This window comes from Bos mutus, chromosome 19 (genome assembly GCF_027580195.1).
Source record: "Bos mutus isolate GX-2022 chromosome 19, NWIPB_WYAK_1.1, whole genome shotgun sequence".
Classification (NCBI taxonomy): Eukaryota; Metazoa; Chordata; class Mammalia; order Artiodactyla; family Bovidae; genus Bos; species Bos mutus.
This window is the reverse complement of record NC_091635.1, coordinates 26643494-26663756: the sequence shown is the minus strand read 5'-3', so window position 1 is coordinate 26663756 and position 20263 is coordinate 26643494. Positions and strand designations below refer to the sequence as shown.

General features: G+C 39.7%; 1 protein-coding gene across 5 annotated transcripts in view; it reads right to left on the bottom strand.

The window, feature by feature from the left end:
* CDK12 (cyclin dependent kinase 12) overlaps positions 1-11029 on the bottom strand; it is a 61480-nt gene extending 50451 nt beyond the window's left edge. For 4 of the 5 annotated variants that reach the window (XR_011467991.1, XR_011467992.1, XM_005897996.3 and 1 more), the window contains exons 1-2: positions 9387-11029; positions 3856-4740 (exon numbers count right to left, since the gene is read on the bottom strand). Coding sequence is in view for 3 of the 5 variants with exons in the window: in XM_005897996.3 (XP_005898058.1) it covers positions 3856-4740; positions 9387-10432 (1931 nt within the window). In the remaining 2 variants the exon portion in view is untranslated. The remainder of the gene's footprint in view (positions 1-3855; positions 4741-9386) is intronic. The other variant, XM_070389778.1, reaches the window with a different exon arrangement.
* Between the last annotated feature and the right edge of the window lie 9234 nt (positions 11030-20263).

The window sequence follows — 20263 nt, the reverse complement described above, 5'->3', positions numbered from 1 at the left end:
GCAGCAGCAGCAAGTCATTACTTGAAGATTCAGTACCAGAAAGAACACACTGACCCTATCAATATCAGTATTTCCTGCTTCTCCATTTATACCAGCAGATGGGTTCACTCATGGAGACAAAGTTGCATTAATGCCTGTGTATAATTAAAAAAAAAAAAAAGTTGTCAAATCCCAGAGTGCTCAAATTTTAGAATATGGATAGTCTCTTGGAATTTATGATGCTGGAATTTATTCTGTAGGTACAACGTAAACGCCTCTGAGATGTCTTTACTGTTAATAAAAAAAATATGAATTTACATATGAACTACAAAAAAAGAAAATTAGCTTTATTTTGGGCCATGTCACACAGCTTGTAGGTTCTCAATTCCCTGACCAGGGATGGAATTTGGGCCCACAGCAGTGGAAGCTTGGAGTCCTAACCACTGAAAAGTCAAGGAATTCCCCAAAATTAATTTTTGTAATTTTCAAAATTTAAAATAAACTACTTTAAATATCCCCATCCCTGATAGCTCACTGAATAAAGAATCTGCCGGCAAGGCAGCAGACATAGGAGATATGGGTTCGATCCCTGGGTTGGGAAGATCCCCTGGAGGAAGAAATGGCAACACACTCTAGTATTCTTGCTTGGGAAATCCCATGGATAGAGGAGACTGGGTGACTAAACATGCACTTTAAATGTGGCCATTTATCTCATTCCTCTTAAAGAAGGTTGTTTAAAAAGTGATTTATTTTTATAAACGTCTATTAAAATTTGAATGAACATATTAAAAACTTTCTATTAGCATTCTAATAGAATAAAAATAGAAAACAAGCATTCTATTAGCAAAATCCTAAATTCAAACCTGAACGTTTAATAGGTCTTTTATACAAGAGTTCAGTACTTTAAAAATACAGCCTTTAAGAATCCTGTAGACTCTACCCAAGTCTGATAAAACTCCAGATGAACCACGCTATCCAAAAAAAACAAGAGAAGAAAACAACATTTTAAAAACCCTATATGGTTAACTGAAAATTTAAAGAAGAGTATACAGATGATTGGACTTCCCAGGTGGCTCAGTGGTAAAGAACCTGCCTGCCAATGCAAGAGACATAAGAGATGCAGGTTTGATCACTGGGTCAGGAAGATCCCCTGGAGGAGGGCATGGCAACTCACTCCAGTATTCTTGCCTGGAGAATCCCATGGACAGAGCCACAGACAGAGCCTGGGGGAGCGGGGAGTTACAGTCCATAGCGTCGCACAGAGTCGGACACAACTGAAGCAATTTAGCTGCATATATGGATGATCTCCTTAAAAGAAGCATATCCCCATGACCAGCTATGTCTGTGAAGAATGCATTATATCAAAGCGGATGTTTGGAAGTCTTTGCTTCTAGAAATAATAATTGTAGACTGTGAATCAGAAAGGTTTTTGCAAATACCATTAATTAAATTCACTCTTCTATTTCATACCTGGGTTTATATATTTCTGCTCAATATACATACTATACACACACACACACACACGTTTGAAAGAGAGATTAATTCTTTTCCCAAAAGGACAAATCCTCTAATACAACCTTTATATCATCCATGTAACAAATAATTTCTTAACTACATGCCCAATTTCATTTCACACAAGCCTGGCCTTGGTTCCTTCAGCAGTTTTACTTATTCAAATAATCAGTATTTAATGACTACATTCTATGTCTTATGTTTAAAATACTATAGGCGATAAAAAGATGTATAAGTCACATTCTCAACATTTAAGCTCCTGCAGCCTCCTATGAGATAAAGTACAGAGGAATAGAAGTTCCATTCACAATGTTCAGATTTCTTCCTAAAAAGTCTTCTTACATAAAATTATTTTTTCAGGACTTTCCTGGCAGTTCAATGGTTAAGATTCAGCGCTTCCTATACAGGGGGCACAAGTTTGATCCCTGGTTGAGTAACTAGGGTCCCAAATGCCACACAGCCAAAAAAAACTTTTTTTAAATAAACAAATGTTTTTCATGTGAAAGGTGCAGCTGGTTCATGGCACCAAATAAGTAAATGAAGACAAAAACAGAAAAGCCATCTTGAATTTTAAGTTAGTACATAGTGAAAAAATAAAATTGATATTGGAAGAAATCTTCACTTCCATTTTTCTACCTTTAATAAGGACTATTAAATGAAACAGTTACACTTTTGGAATCAGAATATGTAACAAAAATAATTTTTCTCACTTCTCTCTTGCGAGTGTTCTTAAAGACAGCTACACATACTCAAATAAGCACTGAATGATCTTACTTTACCCTTCATTTACAATCTGAAAGATAGAAATCTCTACCTGCCTTCTATCAAAATTGTTCCACATCTGCAAATCTGCACTCTACCCTGACTCATGGTAGATAGGTTCAATGTCTACTTGGTTAGCCAAGTAAACATTTCAAAAGGAAGGTTCCTAGCCACACTGATATGATTCTAGCCACTATGTAAACTAATATTTAAACAAGGTTCTCATGGAAAGATAGTGGCCTAGGTTCCCTCTGGATGACTTCTTTTTCAACAAAACTACAAAAATATATATTTTGTATCTATGGTAAGTATATTGTGTACCTCAAACAAATTTTCCTACATAAATTTCAGGTTCTTTTCTTCTCATTTGTAGTTCTCAGGATATGGCAGAATTCATTAATACCTATTAATATTAGAAAGAGCATGTGGAATTTTTCTTTAAAATAATATTTACCACTATATATAGTAATGGAGCCATTCATTTAAATAGTCTCTTTTCCCATCATTTATTGCACTTGCACCTTCTAAAAAAGCACAGAGAGTAGTTTGAAAAACTATAGACCTAAAGGGCTGAAATGTATCACTATTTAAACTACTGCTGTCACCTGGAAAGTAACAGAAGCTTGGGAATTGATCTGGGATGCACGACTGATAATATTTATTTCTGTGCTTACAACGAAAACTTGTTGTATTAAGTGAAACTCATATTCTCTATAACAAGAGGGCAGAATCTCCATAGAAAAACAATAATCCGAAGACTGCCATGGTATATGTCACTGCTGATTCAAGTTTGTTTGGTTGTACTTGCCTAGCTAAGTCCACCAAGAAATTAAACAAATATATTTCCTAATGTCTTCCATGAAATCAGACTCATGTTTCAAATCATTTCAGGTCTCAATAGTCAAAAGGATTATTAAAATGAGAGCTCTTCTTATCACCACACTGTGAATTTATATTCTAATTAGCAAAGACTCTACATATTGTTCTTTTGCTTCTTAAGGATAATTTTTTTAAAGCATCAAGATGGAAAAAAGTCGATATAAAAGACATTTTTGGGACTACTTAGGATCTTAATATTATTATTATTGATATGCTACTGATATTATTCAATAAATGAATGTTTTTTAGGGTGATAAAGGTATTATGATTATACAGGAAAGTGTTCTTGTTAGAAGAGACATGCTAAACTATTCAAAAAAGTCATAATATCTGTAGTTTAAAAAAATATGGTAAAAAATTAACTGGTCAATCTAGCTGAAGGGCATACAGGTGTTAATTTTTCTGCAGCTATGTAATACTGAAATTTTCAACATAAAAATTCAAGGAGAAAAACACATGATTTTTAAAACTTTCAATCAAAATTATTGATAAATACTCGTGAGAAAAAGGATTACTAGACCTCAAATTATAATTATCTTTTCCTAATCATGTCATACATAAGGACTTTTTCCACTGAAAACCTAACATCACAGGCACTTCCTATTCATGAAAGCATTCTAAACAGACACACATCAGAACCATTTTGACAAAGCCTTGAGAACAAAAACTACATTACACTTAGATCAAGAGGGTTAAAATTTCCCAGTTAACTACAGTACTTACCTATCCATGTCATCATCTCCCAGTAATAAGGGTGGGAGGGGCAGAGGAGGCAACGTTGAAGTTTTTAGGTGTGGAATAGCAGCTGTTACAGATACTTGAGTCTTCACAGAAACCTGTACAGAGGGCTGAGAATTTGCCTGAGAGGACAGAGTAGATGTCCTTGGATGAACAGAGGGGGGCAAAGTTGAAGTACTTGAAGAAAGAACCTGACTAAATGTTGGCTGGGGAGGAGGCAGAGGTGGCTGCTGTGGAATAGCTGGCAGTGGAGGCAAAGGTGGCAAGGGGGGTGTCTGTGGTGGAGGGGTAGTAGTTGGTAAAGGAGGTGGAGAAGTAACTGTGGGAAGAGGAGGAAGGGTCTCCTTTTCAGATGTCTCTGTCTCTTTTGGAGTAACAATCTCCTCTTTCAGTGCTACAGGTTTAGAGTCTTTTGTTCCCTGTACTTTTGTATCTTTAAGAACAGGATGCTTCTCAGAGTTCTCATCCAACTTCACTTTCCCTGTATCTAAAGAATTTTTGACCTCTGTGTTTAGATGTGTTACATTCACCAGTTCAGTATCTGGGGCAGATTTTTCCAATTTTACACCTCTGGGTAACTTTTTAGGCTCCAAGCCTGAATCCTTAGCCTCCACTGAACTGTTCTCTTTTCTAGGTAAAAATATAGGTGAACCCTTGGATTCCTTCCCATCCATTTTTGCTGCTGCTGCAGCTGCTGCTCTCTCCTTCTTTTTCCTACTGAGTTCAGCTCCCAAGCTGGAGTTCAATGGAAGCCTGACAGGTGAGATACTGGAATGTCGACTGCGTGACCCGGATCTCTTCTTTTTACTATGAGAAGATGAGTGTCTTGAATATGCAGGACTTCTACTTCTAGACTTCATTGATTTTCTACTGGAAAAAGAAAAAAAAAATAAATGAATAGACTACAGCAATACGGAAGAAAACAGATTAGTTAAACTATGAAGAACTGTAACTAAAAAAACCCAGTTTGAGTACTTAGCAGTCTTAAAAATAGATTGTTGTTGTTGTTCAGTTGCTCAGTCCTGTCTGACTCTTTGCGACCCCATGGACTGCAGCACACCAGGCTTCCTTGTCCTTTACTATCTCCAAGAAGTTTGCTCAAATTCATGTTCATTGAATCGGTGATGCTATCTAATCATCTCATCCTCTGCCACCCTCTTCTCCTCCTGCCCTCAATCTTCCCCAGCATCAGAGCCTTTTCCAATGACTGGCTCTTCGCATTAGGTGGCCAAAGTATTAGAGTTTCAGCTTTAGCATCAGTCCTTCCTATGAATATTCAGGGTTGATTTCTTTTAGGATTGACTGGTTTAATTGCCTTGCAGTCCATGGCACCCACTCTCAAGAGTCTTCTTCAGCACCACAATTTGAAAGCATCAATTCTTTGGCTTTCAGCCTTCTTTATGGTCCAACTCTCACATCCATACATGACTAATGGGAAAACCATACCTTCGACTATACAGACCTTTGTCGGCAAAGTGATGTCTTTGCTTTGTAATATGTTGTCTAAGTTTGTCATAGCTTTCCTTCCAAGGAGCAAGTGTCTTTTAATTTCACGGCTGCAGTCACCGTTTCCGAAGTGATTTTGAAGCCCAAGAAAATAAAATCTGTCACTGCTTCCATTTTTTTCCCCTTCTATTTGCCATGAAGTGATGGGACTGGATGGTACCATCAAATAATAATAATAATAGTAATAATGTATCAATATTGGTTCATTAATTATAACAAATGTAAGATAATAATAATAGGGGAAACTGAGTTTGAGGATATGAAAGAATTCTTTGTACTAGTTTCAGAATTTTTCTATAAATTTAAAAATGTTCTTTACTCTAAAAAATGGATTAGAAGGAAATAATCCTTCATGGTAACATATTTCAGTCATATAATCTAAAAATTATCCACTACTTATTCAACTGAAAGATGGATGGATATTTTTTCCCATGTTAGAAAATATCCATATTCACGATTACTTTTAGAATTTTGGTTTAAGTATCTGATAAAGTGAAAACATGATTTTTAAAAGTCATACTTAATGCTAAACGTAGTAACTAGCACACTTCACCAAAACCTAAAATTTTAAACTAGAGAGCTATCTAATTGAGAAATCCCAGGAAAAGATTTTGTTCCTGAATCCCCAGTTTATAATTAAGTTGTGCCTATACTAAACAAACTCTCAAGATACAAGACTTAGGATTTACAAACTATGTAAACTGGAGAAACTGTCTTGCCAAAATAATTTATTAGATGTTCTTAAAACTATGATGGCTTCTAGTACTTTCAAATATAAAATGATTTCCAATAAACATTTTAGAAATTCATAAAGCAAGGTATTATTGCATGTTCAACTTATTTTCTCCATTATTAAGAAAGGATTGGGAAGTAAAATCTGGGAATCTAAAAGGCAGATTATTCTAAATTAAAATCCAACCCCCTCTTAATTCTTTTTGCTCTTTAATAAAGTCAAATGTATTACCGGCCTTCTCAGGTAGTGCTAGTGGTAAAGAACTTGCCTGCCAATGCAGGAGACATAAGAGATGCAGGTTCGACCCTTGGGTCAGGAAGATCCTCTGGAGGAGGGCATGGCAACCCACTCCAGTATTCTTGCCAGGAGAATCCCCATGGACAGAGGAGCCTGGCAGGCTAAAATCCATGGGGTCACAAAGAGTCCGACACAACTGAAGGAACTCAGCAGGCACACAATGTGTCAAGTATGACTGGACAAAACATAATTTGCCCAATAGTCTAAAACAAATTGTTCCCATTTCAGATCTTCAATATCTCCCTTTTATGGCTGATCATTGGTAAGACTGATGTGATTCAAAATGTTTCAAAACAAATAGCATATACATGGTAGGGGAAACAACTCACATGATGTTAGTCATGATTTTCTTATACCCATAATGCCTTTTGGAAATTTTCTTCCAAAAGTTAATTAAAATATAAAATAATCACTGGAATCAAACAACAACATTTATATGAACATGAGGATACAAGACAATGAAACTAATTAAATGGATTTACTAAATACCCAGTTACTCTTAAGAAAACTAATACCTCTGTAAACAAAGTGGCTAAAACAAGAGGCTTTCTCTAAATTACAGACTGGGTTGAAACTAACATTATCTCAGGAAAACACTAAGTAATGTCAGAAACATGCCCTACAAGCCACTGTTTCTTTAATCTTTCCGCATGACTAAATCTTCCTAAAGAACTCTGCTACAAATCCTTCAACTTCTGAACAGAAGCTTACTGTAATAGGACATTTGGATGGCTGTAAGTTACATAATGTTAAAGTTGAGGTCCAGATCCACTCTTTAAGGGAAAAAGGGGGTAAAAAGAGGACAACAAATAGGTAAATTGTCTTCAAACAGTGAACAAAACTGTCTTCAATAACAAATGTATTTTTTCCCTGAATTAAGTTAGATTCCACCCATTTGAAATGAAATTGCTACTATTAATCACTACTAATTTGGTGGATGCAAAGATCTTCAAAGTTTCTCTCAAAGCATTTTCAGTCTTTAAAAATGATATTGCTTGTTTAATTCTGCCTGTTTCTCTCAAGGCAAAAAAAAAAAAAAAAAAAAAAAAAAAAAAAGAAGACCATAAAAGGGATCTATATGTTCCCTACCCTAAGAAACTGAATGAGGAAAAATATGTACGTATGCACATATCACACACCTACAAACATGTAATGCTCTTTACTAGCCAACTAAAAATGTGCATGTGACTCCAAGATTATTAGTGTTTATATTTGTGTCCTATAGGATCATGTTGTGTTTTCAATTCTTTCTTGATTTATTTTTACCATTACTGCACTAATTACAACTGAGTACAGGAAGAGAGAACTTGAGATTTGAACCCAAAAGGAATTATTGCAAAAGCAGCTTGTTTTTACTGAAACTTGTTTTAGCCTCAATGCAATTCTGTATTCTCAAACCCCCTAACAATCAAAATTCTCAGAACAGCCTTAATGAAACTACTCCCTCAAGAAAACAAATATTCTGAGACTATTTCTTAGGCATCCTTAAAAAAAGCTAAGCAATTTTACAAATAGTACACTTAAGACATCTACTTCACTGTATATAAATTTACTTCTCATTCCTCCAGAAAAAAAAAGTCAACTCTAGCTAATGGTGTACATGCTAAAGTGTTTATAGTGAAGTATACTGATATATGCAACTTACTTTGAGATGAATCAAAACAAATGAAGATGGCTTGATGAAGAGATGGATAGAAATGATAAAATGTATATCAAGTATTAATTGTAGAATCTAGGTGGTACATATTTGAGTCCTGACTACAATAATAAAATGGAGGGGGAAAGCCTAAGGAACTTCATACTCTGACAGCTAGGAACTCTTTTAACTTGATGAATTCAAACTAGTTTATGAAAAATTATAGCTTTAGGTCAGCAAAAATTACTCACATTGACATATAAAAGACATGGCATGGATTTTTTTCTAATTTCTCTACTAGTTTTCAACATTTTTCTCACTCACTGATAAAACTTACTGACCAGGCACTGTACCTGGCCATGCACTCATATTTACTAATCAAACCTCGCAACTCTAGAACTAGGTAGTTATTACTCTTATTTCACACACAGAGAAATTAAATTATATGCCAAAGGTTACAAAACAAGATTAGGATTCCACTCAGATGTGACTCCTAAGCTCAAGTTCTCCTTTTGTGGAAAATGGTAAGACTATAAAGAGGGAGGTACATACACCTCATCACTTAGGAACAAGAACAGTTTTCTGTATACAATTCACTCCAACAATTAAATTTCAAACTAACATGTCTTTATCACCAAAAATATCACAGTGAAGATACTATTAGCATTTTTTAAAAGAAAGATTTTGAAAACTGCTGTGGTCACAAGATAGTGGTGATGCTTGTAAAGAAAATCAAAGTATCCTTGGAACCAATTTCTGCCAGGTTATACCATAAAAGGGAAGAGCTAATCAGTTTAATTCCCACTAGAAACATCAAAGATGGGAGTCTTTTGTAAGTTATCAAAAAAACTATCTATAAGGAAATAAACTTACAGGTCTGGAGACACAGTGGACAACGCAAGTGGTAGATGACCTAGGAAAACAGCCTCAAATAACACAAATGAAATCTCCAATCAGGTCCAATGAAGCCTAAAGCACTAATTCCAAAGTGAATTTCAAAAAGTTAAGACAAAGCAAACGAAATAACTGGATAAACTCTGAGAACCAGTATCAACTCCATGCATTTGGTAAGCAGAAGCCTATGATTTTTTCTCACATAGGAGCTTACAGCTGAAGATCCCAGCACTGGAAGTACCTACCTTTAGCAGCTTTAGGCATGTGAACTCTCCTCTTCAATTCTGGGTTAAGGGGAAGAGCAGTCTCACCTACATTATGACTAGCCAACAGCAAAATGTTCTAGACAATGCCAAACACTGGGGGCTTCCACAAAATGTTAACAGGTCTAATCCCCAGTTCCTCATAAGCCACTGTAGGAAAGAACGGACTGTTAGACAAATAGCTCACCTGGGAAGTGGACTCCGGCTCAGAGAGCGCTTGCTCAGAAAAGGGCTGCTGGACCGCCTTCGACCGTAGGGACTGGGTGATCTCCCACTGTAAGAGCCACTCCTTTCATAGCTGGAAGAACGTCGCCGGCTATAGGGACTCACAGACCTCTGTCGTCTACTGTAGGGACTGGGTGACCGAGTGCTGGACTGGTAGGCAGAAGGCTCCTTGTAAGGCGGGCTGATTGACTGCCTTCTAGAGGTACTTCCCGGACTCTTCTTGTAGGAGTCGTAATTGCTAGAGGTGTGAGATCTCGGGGGACTAAGGTCATAATCTTGGCCGTAAGAAGCTCCGGAGGGGCTATCATCTTGCTTGGGACTGTCGGACCACTTCCGGTGGGGACTCCTGGATCTCCGTTTAGGGCTGTCCACGGTTTTGTAACTTTTGGGTGTTTCCCTCTTCCGATGACTTTTACTTCGGTCTTTGTGTCCCGACTTCAACTCACGCTCTTTCCGGGTCTTCTCCTTATGGAGTTTGGATGACCTGGATTCCTTGTTGCTGCTTTTCGAGATCTGAGCCTTCCCGTGGTCATCATTCTCCTCATTTGAACGCTTTGAACTTCCTGATATCCGGTCCTTCGTCGAGCCCGACTTGCTGGAGGCTTCCAGGTTTTTTTCTTTCTCTGTCTGTTTAGTTTTTAATAAGTCGCGAGTACGTCGGTGCTGGTGGTGACGGTGTTTATGCAGGCGGTCGCTGCGATCAGTCCCGCGACGTTCATCATTTTCCCTCCGGTCCACTTTGAAAGCCAGGTCATCAGAGAAGGTATCGGAATCAGAGCTAATGTCATCATATTCCACCAAAGGTTTGATAACTGTGCCCAAAGGTGCTGCTTCGGGTGTCACCAATCCCATGTCTTTGGAGTGCTTGGACTTATGCCGCTTGTGCTTCGACCCCAAGCGGTGACGCTCTCTGCTGTTGGAGCTGCCACCTCCCGATGACGGCTGCAAAGTTCCAGAAGCTCCCCCACTCCCGTCCTTCTTGCCCCCATGTCTCTCTGGATTGGGCATTCCCTTTCCCCTGGCCTCAAAAAGGGGAAAAAGTTCCCCAGCACTCCAAAAAGTAACCCCCACCCTCCCCCCCAGCCCCACGCCTACCAAAGAGCCCCTACAAGGGGGTGGGGAGGGAAGGGACGGTAGTCCAGGCTCCTCCTCCCTCCCGTCTCCTCAGCACCCTCCTACATGAGGTGGGGGTGAAGGAGCCAGGGAAGAAATGAGAGTTCCTCAGCAGTGGAGTTGCGAGACAACGAGTAGCTGCCCGAATCTGTTTCTCCTCCTCCCCACGCCGAGCCAATCCTCAGGCCCAGACGCCGGGGAGGTCGAAGAAGTAGGAAGCCGACGGCCCGGTGCTGTGTGGCCGACTCTGGCTCTGGGGCCCTGTGAGGACTGCGCGGGCCCTTCCCCTACCCGGTAGCCCGGCTCGGGGCGACTTCCTGTCGCTGGGGTCCCGCGGCCTAGGTGCCTCACGCCCCCTTTGTCCCTCGCTCCTGAGGGACCCCCTTTTCTAGCTTCCGCCTCACCTAAGTACCTCACACACTCGGCCCCTCACACAGACTCACAGTCACACACTAGGTTAAACCGAAACGGCACTAGGAGGAAGGCGGGGGGGAGGGGGTAATCCCAAGAAATACCGCGAGAATCTTCAGTAATCTCGCGGTATTTCGTGCTTCCCTTTCACCTCTCGCCGCTGCTAGCTCAAACAACGCGAGAGCAGGTCTCCAGCAGAGGAGCATTCCGCCAGATTCTCGCGATAAGAATCGGGCTCGCCATTTGAGCAAAACTTTATTAAAACGAACCAGGGAGAATTTTTTAATTTGAAACTTTATTGATAACTCATTGAACAAATACATATTCCGCTTCGGCGCAAACTAATTTTCGTGTGTGTGTGTGTGTGTGTGTGTGTACCCTGCAAAACACGATTTGCCTGTGTGTGTGTGTGTGTGTGTGTGTGTACCCTGCAAAACACGATTTGCCTCATCCCTGTTTTAAAGATAAGGAAACCAGACTCAGATGCTCTCACTGCTAGGACCCCCGGTTCTATCAGTGGTGGGGGAACTAGGATCCCACAAGCCATGCATCTAGGCCAAAGAAAAAGGAAGACCTAAGAACTTTTTAATCATCTGTGCAAGTAAAATTAATACTGTCAAGAAAAAAGAAAGGAAATAAAGAGAGTATAGAATTTAGTACTTGAACGCAGGTGTGGTGACTTACTCATTGCTGCAAAAGGGCCTGGATGTGAAGGTCTCCACCAGTGTCTAACATGATGGCAGATGGCAGGAAATTTCATGAGTCAATTAGACAAAGTGACTGGTCAGCCTTATTAAACATTGGCATGAGTTCAGCAAAATTACTCTGATATTTTTTTTTTACTCTTTTAAATGAGATCAAGTATTTGACCTAGGATGCACCCACAACAAAATGGAAACGTGGAGATGGCAGAAGTAATTGTGATGATGTGTCAAATAAAACCTTGAAGAATAAAATTCATCATCCAAATTAATCCACCATCATATCAGCAGTAGAAACTTTATTTTTGAGTGATGGAGCTGAATTTTATTATTTTTTTTGGTCAAGTAAATCCTTTGTTTTTAATGATTTTTATTTGGAGGATAATTGCCTTACAGAATTGTGTTGGTTTCTGCCATACATCAATATGAGTCAGCCATAGGCATACATAGTCTCCTCCATCTTGAACCTCCCTCTCACCTTCCAACCTGTGCCACCGCTTATCATTCCAGCAGTAGAAACTTTATTTTTTTGAAATTAATTTTTATTACAGTATAGTTGGTTTACAATGTTATGTTAGTTTCTGCTGTACAGCAAAGTGAATAAGTTATACGTTTATATATGTGTGTGTGTGTGTGTGTTAGTTGCTCAGTCATGTCTGACTCTTTGCGACCCCGTAACTGTAGCCTGCCAGGCTCCCCTGTCCATGGGGATTCTCCAGGCAAGAATAATGGAGTGGATTGCCATTCCCTTCTCCAGAGGATCTTTCTGAACCAGGGATCGAACCCTGGTCTCCTGCACTGCGGGCAGATTCTTTACCGTTTGAGCTACTGGGAAGTCCACGTTTACATATATGTACTTTTTTAGATTTCCTTTCCACTTAGGCTACCAGCCACCACTGATCACTCAATAGGGTTCCCTGTGCTATATGGTCAGAGAAGGCAACGGCAACCCACTCCAGTACTCTTGCCTGGCAAATCCCATGGACGGAGGAGCCTGGTAGGCTGCAGTCCATGGGGTCGCTAGGAGTCAGACATGACTGAGCGACTTCACTTTCACTTTTCACTGTCATGCATTGGAGAAGGAAATGGCAACCCACTCCAGTGTTCTTGCTTGGAGAATTCCACGGACAGAGTAGCCTGGTAGGCTACAGTTCACAAGGTGGCAAAGAGTCGGACATGACTTAGCAACTAAACCACTACCACCACAGTGTATATATTGTTGTTCAGTCACTCAGTCGTGTCTGACTCTTTTCGACTCTGTGGACTGCGGCATGCCAAGCTTCCCTGTCCATCATCTCACAGAGCTTGCTCAAACTCATGTCCATCAAGTCAGTGATGCCATCAAACCATTTCATCCTGTCGTCCCCTTCTCCTCCTACCTTCAATCTTTCCCAGCATCAGGGTCTTTTCCAATTAGTCTGCTCTTCACATCAGGTGGCCAAAGTATCAAAGCTTCAGCTTCATCATCTGTCCTTCCAATGAATATTCAGGATTGATTTCCTTTAGGATTGACTGGTTTCATCTGCTTGTAGTCCGAGGGACTCTCAAGAGTCTTCTCCAACACCACAGCTCAAAAGCATCGATTCTTTGGCACTCAGCCTTCTTCATGATCCAGCTCTCACATCCATACATGACTACTGGAAAAGCCATAGCTTTAACTATACGGACCTTTGTTGGCAAACTGATGTCTCTGCTTCTTAATACGCTGTCTAGGTTGGTCATAACTTTTCTTCCAAGGAGCAAGTGTCTTTTTAATTTCATGGCTGCAGTCACCATCTGCAGTGATTTTGGAGCCCAAGAAAATAAAGTCTGTCACTGTTTCCATTGTTTCCCCATCTATTTGCCATGAAGTGATGGGACCAGACGCAATAATCTTAGTTTTTTGAATGTTGAGTTTTAAGCAAGCTTTTTCATTCTCCTTTCACCTTCATCAAGAGGCTCTTTACTTCCTCTTTGCTTTCTGTCATAAGGGTGGTGTCATCTGCATATCTGAGGTTACTGATATCTTTTGGCAATCTTGATTCCAGCCTGGGATTCATCCAGCCCAGCTTTTCACATGATGTACTCTGCGTAGAAGTTAAATAAGCAGGGTTACAATATACAGTCTTGATGTACTCCTTTCCCAATTTGGAACCAGTCTGTTGTTCCATGTTCGGTTCTAATTGTTGCTTCTTGACCTGCATACTGGTTTCTCAGGAGCAGGTAAGTTGGTCTGGCATTCCCATCTCTTTCAGAATTTTCCACAATTTGTTTTGATCCACACAGTCAAAGGCTTTAGCATAGTCGATGAAGCAGATGTTTTTCTGGAATTCTCTTGCTTTTTCCTGTGATCCATCAGATGTTGGCAAGTTGATCTCTGGTTCCTCTGCCTTTTCTAAATCCAACTGGAACATCTGGAAGTTCTCGGTGCACATATTGCTGAAGCCTAACTTGAACACTAACTTGCTAGTGTGTGAAATGAGTGCAGTTCTGTGGTAGTTTGAACATTCTTTGGCATTGCCTTTGTTTGGGATGAAAACTGACATTTTCCAGTCCTGTGGCCACTGCTGAATTTTCCAAACTTGTTGGCATATTGACTGCAGCACATTCACAGCATCATCTTTTAGGATTTGAAATAGCTCAGCTGAAATTCCATCACTTCTACTAGCTTGGTTCATAGTGATGCTTCCTAGCCCCACTTGACTTCACACTCCAGGATGTCTGGCTCTAGGTGAGTGACCACACCTTCGTGGTTATCTGGGTCATGAAGATCTTTTTTGTATCGTTCTTCTGTATATTCTTGCCACTTCCTCTTGATATCTTCTGCTTCTGTTAGGTCCATACCATTTCTGTCTTTTATTGTACCCATCTTTGCATGAAATGTTCCCTTGGTATCTCTAATTTTCTTGAAAAGATCTCTGTCTTTCCCATTCTATTGTTTTCCTCTATTTCTTTGAATTGATCACTTAGGAAGGCTTTCTTTTCTCTCCTTGCTATTCTTTGGAACTCTGCATTCAAATGGGTATATCTTTATTTTTTTCCTTGCCTTTCACTTCTCTTCTTTTCTCATATATTTGTAAGGCTTCATCAGACAACCATTTTGCCTTTTTGCATTTCTTCTTCTTGGAAGTGGTTTTGATCAACACCTCCTGTACAATATTACAAACCTCTCTCCATAGTTCTTCAGGCATTCTGTCTATCAGAATATTGATCCCAATCTCCCAGTCTGTCTCACACACCCTTTCCCCCTTGGTAATCGTAAGTCTGTTCTCTACATCTGTGACTCTATTTCTGTTTTGCCAATAAATTCATCTGTACCAATTTTCTTGAATCCACATATAAACAATGTTATACAATATTTGCTTTTCTCTTTCTGACTATTTCACTCTGTATGACAATCTCTAGGTCCATCCATGGTTCTGCAAATGGCATTATTTCATTCCTTTTTATGTCTGAGTAATATTTTATTGTATATGTACCACATCTTAGTCCATTCCTCTGTGAAAGGATGTTAAGTTGCTTCCATTTTATTTTAAATTAATTTTATTGGTATGTAGTTGCTTTACAGAAACTTCCTAAAATATTTTATTTATTTATGTATTTGGCTGCCTCGGGTCTTAGTTGCGGCACTTGGGGTCTTCATTGCATCATGCAGGATCTTTTGTGGAGGTGGTCAGACTCTCTAGTTGCACCACAATGGCCTTAGTTTCTCTATGGCATGTGGGATTTTAGTTCCCAGACAAGGGTCAAACCCTTGCCCCCTGCATTGTAAGGTGGGTTCTTAACCACTGGAACACCAAGGAAATCCCAAATCCTTTCTTAATTATCTATTTCCTGTTGAAGCAGACTAGAAACCCCTAATGAATGAATAATAAATGAAGCCTGTTACTGAGTTTTTATAATACCTTCTATTTCTACAGCACTTTTCAATTTTCCACAGAAGTCTTTTAAACCTGTCAATAAATATCAATTAAACAAATAAATAACCTGATGAGGTGACCAGGATGAGTATTATTATATGCAATTCCTATAGGCTGAAATTGAGACTCAGAAGGAGTTGGAGCACATTTACACTAGTAGTAAATGACAGGAGAAGGGACAGCTCTTTCTGTAATCTGTAATCTTTCTGGAAAAACCATAGCTTTGACTATACGGACCTTTGTCGGCAAACTGATGTCTTTGCTCTTTATACACTGTCTAGGTTTGTAACTCAGATTTGAAAACTCAGCAATGGCCACAGGACTGGAAAAGATCAGTTTTTGTTCCATTTCCAAAGAAGGGCAATGCCAAAGAATGTTCAAACTACCATACAATTGCACTCATTTCACATGCTAGCAAGGTCGTGATCAAAATCCTCCAAGCTAGGCTTTAATAGTGTGTGAACCAAGATCTTCCAGATGCATAAGCTGGATTCAGAAAAGGCAGAGGAACCAGAGATCAACTTGCCAACATCTGATGGATCACAGGAAAAAGCAAGAGAATTCCAGAAAAACATCTGCTTCATTGACCATGCTAAAACCTTTGACTGTGTGGATCACAACAAACTGTGGAAAATTCTGAAAGAGATGGGAATACCAGACCAACTTACCTGCCTCCTGAGAAATCTGTGGTGGTGGTGGTGTAGTTGCTCAGTTGTGTCCGACTCTTTGTGACCCCATGGACTATAGCCTGCCAGGCTCCTCTGTCCATGGGATTTTTCAGACAAGAATACTGGAGTGGGTTGCCATTTCCTTCTCCAGGGAGAAATCTGTATGTAGGTCAAGAAGTAACAATTAGAACCGAACATGGAACAACAGACTGGTTCCAAATCGAGAGGAATACGTCAAGGCTGTATATTGTCACCCTGCTTATTTAACTTCTATGCAGAGTACATCATGTGAAAAGCTGGGCTGGATGAATCCCAAGCTGGAATCAAGATTTCCAAAAGAAATATCAATAACCTCAGATATGCAGATGATACCACCCTTATAGCAGAAAGCGAAGAAGAACTAAAGAGCCTCTTGATGAAGGTGAAAGAGGAGAATGAAAAAGTTGGCTTAAAACTCAACATTAAAAAACTAAGATCATGGCATCCAGTCCCATCGCTTCATGGCAAATAGATGGGGAAACAATGGAAACAGTGACAGACTATTTTCTTGGGCTCCAAAATCACTGCAGATGGTGACTGCAGCCATGAAATTAAAAAGACACTTACTCCTTGGAAGAAAAGCTATGACAACTTAGTATATTACAAAACAGAGATATTACTTTGCCAACGAAGGTCTGTATAGTCAAAGCTATAATTTTTCCAGTAGTCATGTATGGATGTGAGAGCTGGACCATAAAGAAGGCTGAGCACCAAAGAATTGATGGTTTTGAACTGTGGTTTTGGAGAAGACTCTTGAGAGTTCCTTGGACTACAAGGAGATCAAATCAGTCAATCCTAAAGGAAATCAACCCTGAATATTCATTGGGAGGACTGATGATGAAGCTGAAGCTCCAATACTTTCGCTACCTGCTGCGAAGAGCCAGCTCATTGGAAAAGACCCTGATGCTGGGAAAGATTGAAGGCAGGAGGAGAAGGGGATGACAGAGGGATTAGATGGTTGGATGGCATCACCAATTGGCATCATCAATGGACATGAATTTGAGCAAGCTCACGAAGATATTGAAGGACTGGGAAGCCTGGCATCCTGCACTTGATGGGGTCACCAAATGTCAGACATGACTGAGCTACTGAACAAGAAAAGTTTGTCATAGCTTTTCTTCCAAGGAGCAAGTGTCTTTTAATTTCATAGCTGTTGTCACCATCCACAGTGATTTTGGAGCCCAAGAAAATAAAATGGCATCATTCCAAATCACACACACACACACACACACACACACACACACCACATCTTGTTATCCATTCATCTGTCAATGGACATTTGGGTTGTTTCCATATTTTGGCTACTGTGAATAGTGCTGCTATGTCCAGATACATGTCCAGGAGTGGGATTGCTGGATCATATGGCAACTCTAGTTTTTTGAGGAGCCTCCTTATTGTCTTCTACAGTGGCTGCACCAATTTACTTTCCCACCAACAGAGTAGGAGGATTCCTTTTTCTTCACATCTCTACAGGATTTGTTATTTGTCGCCTTTTTAATGATGCCCATTTTGACCAGTGTGAGGTGGCACCTCATTGTAGGTGGGTTTTTTAAGATTTATGTATTTATTTATTATTTATCTTATTATTTGACTGCGGTGGGTCTTTGTTGTTGCATGTGGGCTTTCTTTAGTTGTGGTGAGTGGGGACTATTGTTTTAGTGTGAGGACTTCTCATTGCAGCGGCTCTCTTGCTACAGAGCACAGGCTCTGTGCAGTCTGCATGTGGGTTTCAGTCATTGTGGCTCTTGGGCTCTAGAGAGCAGGCTCAGTAGTTGTGGTGCATGGGCTCAGTTGCTCCACAGCATGTGGGATCTTCCTGGACCAAGGATTGAACTAGTGTACCTTTGCACTGCAAGGTGGATTCTTAACTGCTGAACCATCAGGTTTAGTCAAATGGCTTTGACTACAAATCAAAACCATTGTAATTTTGACTTGCACATTTCTTTAATAATTAGCCATGTTGAACGTATCTTTCTGTGCCTGCCTGTTGGCCATCTGTGTGTTTTCTTTGGAGAAATGTCTCTTTAGTCTTCTGCCCATTTTTACTTGGGTTGTCTTTTTGTTATTGAGTTGTATGAGCCATTTATATATTTTAGAAATTAAGCCCTTCTCAGTCTCCTCATTCTCAAATGCTCTCCTCCCAGTCTATAGGTTGTCTTTTTATTTTATGGTTTTCTTTGTTGTACAGAAGTTTGCAAGTTTGATTAGGTCCCCTTTAAAAAAAATTTTTGTTTTTATTTCTATTGCCTTGGGAGACCGACCTAAGAAAACATTGGTACAATTTATGTCAGAGAATGTTTTGCCTATGTTCTATTCTAGGAGTTTTATGGTGTTAGACCTTTAAGCCTTTAAGCCATTTTGACTCTCTAGATTTTTAAATACAAAACATACTAAAAACTGCTGGTATTGGTCCAACAAATGGTGAGGACCGTGCCTTTGTAGTATAAGGATTGCTTCACTCTACAGGAAAACTTTGAACTCAGAAATTCCAGGGCTGCATGATTTGTTTGTTTCATGATCTCCCAGGGCAGGGAGTCAGGGTAACTCTGGGAAGCCCAAGTGGCCAGTCAGGTGATGACTGTAGTTTCCCTGTAAGTCCCCCAAAGCAAGTCAGAAAGCTTCTCTTTAGGCTCTACACAAGAGGAAATATTTAACTAAAGTTATAGTAATTTCCCCTCATCCCAAGTCCAATTTGTTAGTTTAGCTTTTGGTTTTAAGAGCCTTTGAAGTCTCCCTCAAAGCTTACTCATTTAAAATCTGTCCATGGTCCTCTTCTTGGTGTGTGTACACCTTGAATTACTTTTCTTATTTAATGACATGTCTGTCCTATATCGGAGACGGCAGTGGCACCCCACTCCAGTACTCTTGCCTGGAAAATTCATGGATGGAGGAGCCTGGTAGGCTGCAGTCCACGGGGTCGCTAAGAGTCGGACACGACTGAGTGACTTCAGTTTCACTTTTCTCTTTCATGCATTGGAGAAGGAAATGGCAACCCACTCCAGGGTTCTTGCCTGGAGAATCCCAGGGATGGCGGAGCCTGGTGGGCTGCTATCTATGGGGTTGCACAGAGTCGGACACGACTGAAGCAACTTAGCAGCAGCAGCTGTCCTATATTTTGACTTTTTGTTTTATAAAAATTGATGTCTTTTAAAAAAATCTGTTTTTTTTTTTTTTTTTTTGACTGTATCAGGTCTTAGTTGCAGCATGGGTGATCTTTGTTGCAGTGCTCAGGCTGAGCTGCCCTGCGGCATGTGAGATCTTAGTTCCCTCACCCACTGGGGGATCAAACCCATGTCTCCTGCCTTGATGGGCAAATTCTTAATCACTGGGCCACCAGGGATCTTTACTTTTAGAATACAAATTTTTGACAATGTCATTTCATCTGCATTTTCAAATGAGAAATAGTAACTTCTCATTCTATTTTGTGACTAAAATTTGGTAAAGTTTATTCTGTTTTCAAGTTTTATATGGTTTAACAATTCCTAGCTACTCTAGTACAGTATTTATTGTTCATTTGTATAAAGAGCTTGCATGAGAAACTGTAGCTGTGTATTCAACAGTCATGCTTTGGACATGAGTAAATTAACAAAATATTTTTGAGTGCCTACAGTTTCAGTGACTGTTCATATTTTCAGAACTCTAAATCAGGTGAACCCATCAAGGGCTAGGGCTGTGTTGTCAAGTGTATATTACCAGCTTCTAATACACAGGTGTTAGGACTCCACAGATGCTTGTTGAAACAGCATTTTAGTTTATTTTTTGGCTGCACTGGGCAGTTTGTGGGATCTTAGTTCCTGAACCAGGGATTAAACCTGGGCCCTTGGCAGTGAAAGCATGGACTCTTAACCACTGGCCCACCAGGGAATTCCCACAGCATTTTAAATATAAACTATCTTTGGAAATTCGCAGTTGGATAAATTCTCTCTGTACTTCTTCAATGTTAATATTGCTAGATTTATATTCTATAATATTTGGAACATACTTTTGTACTAAAAAATGTAATCGTTT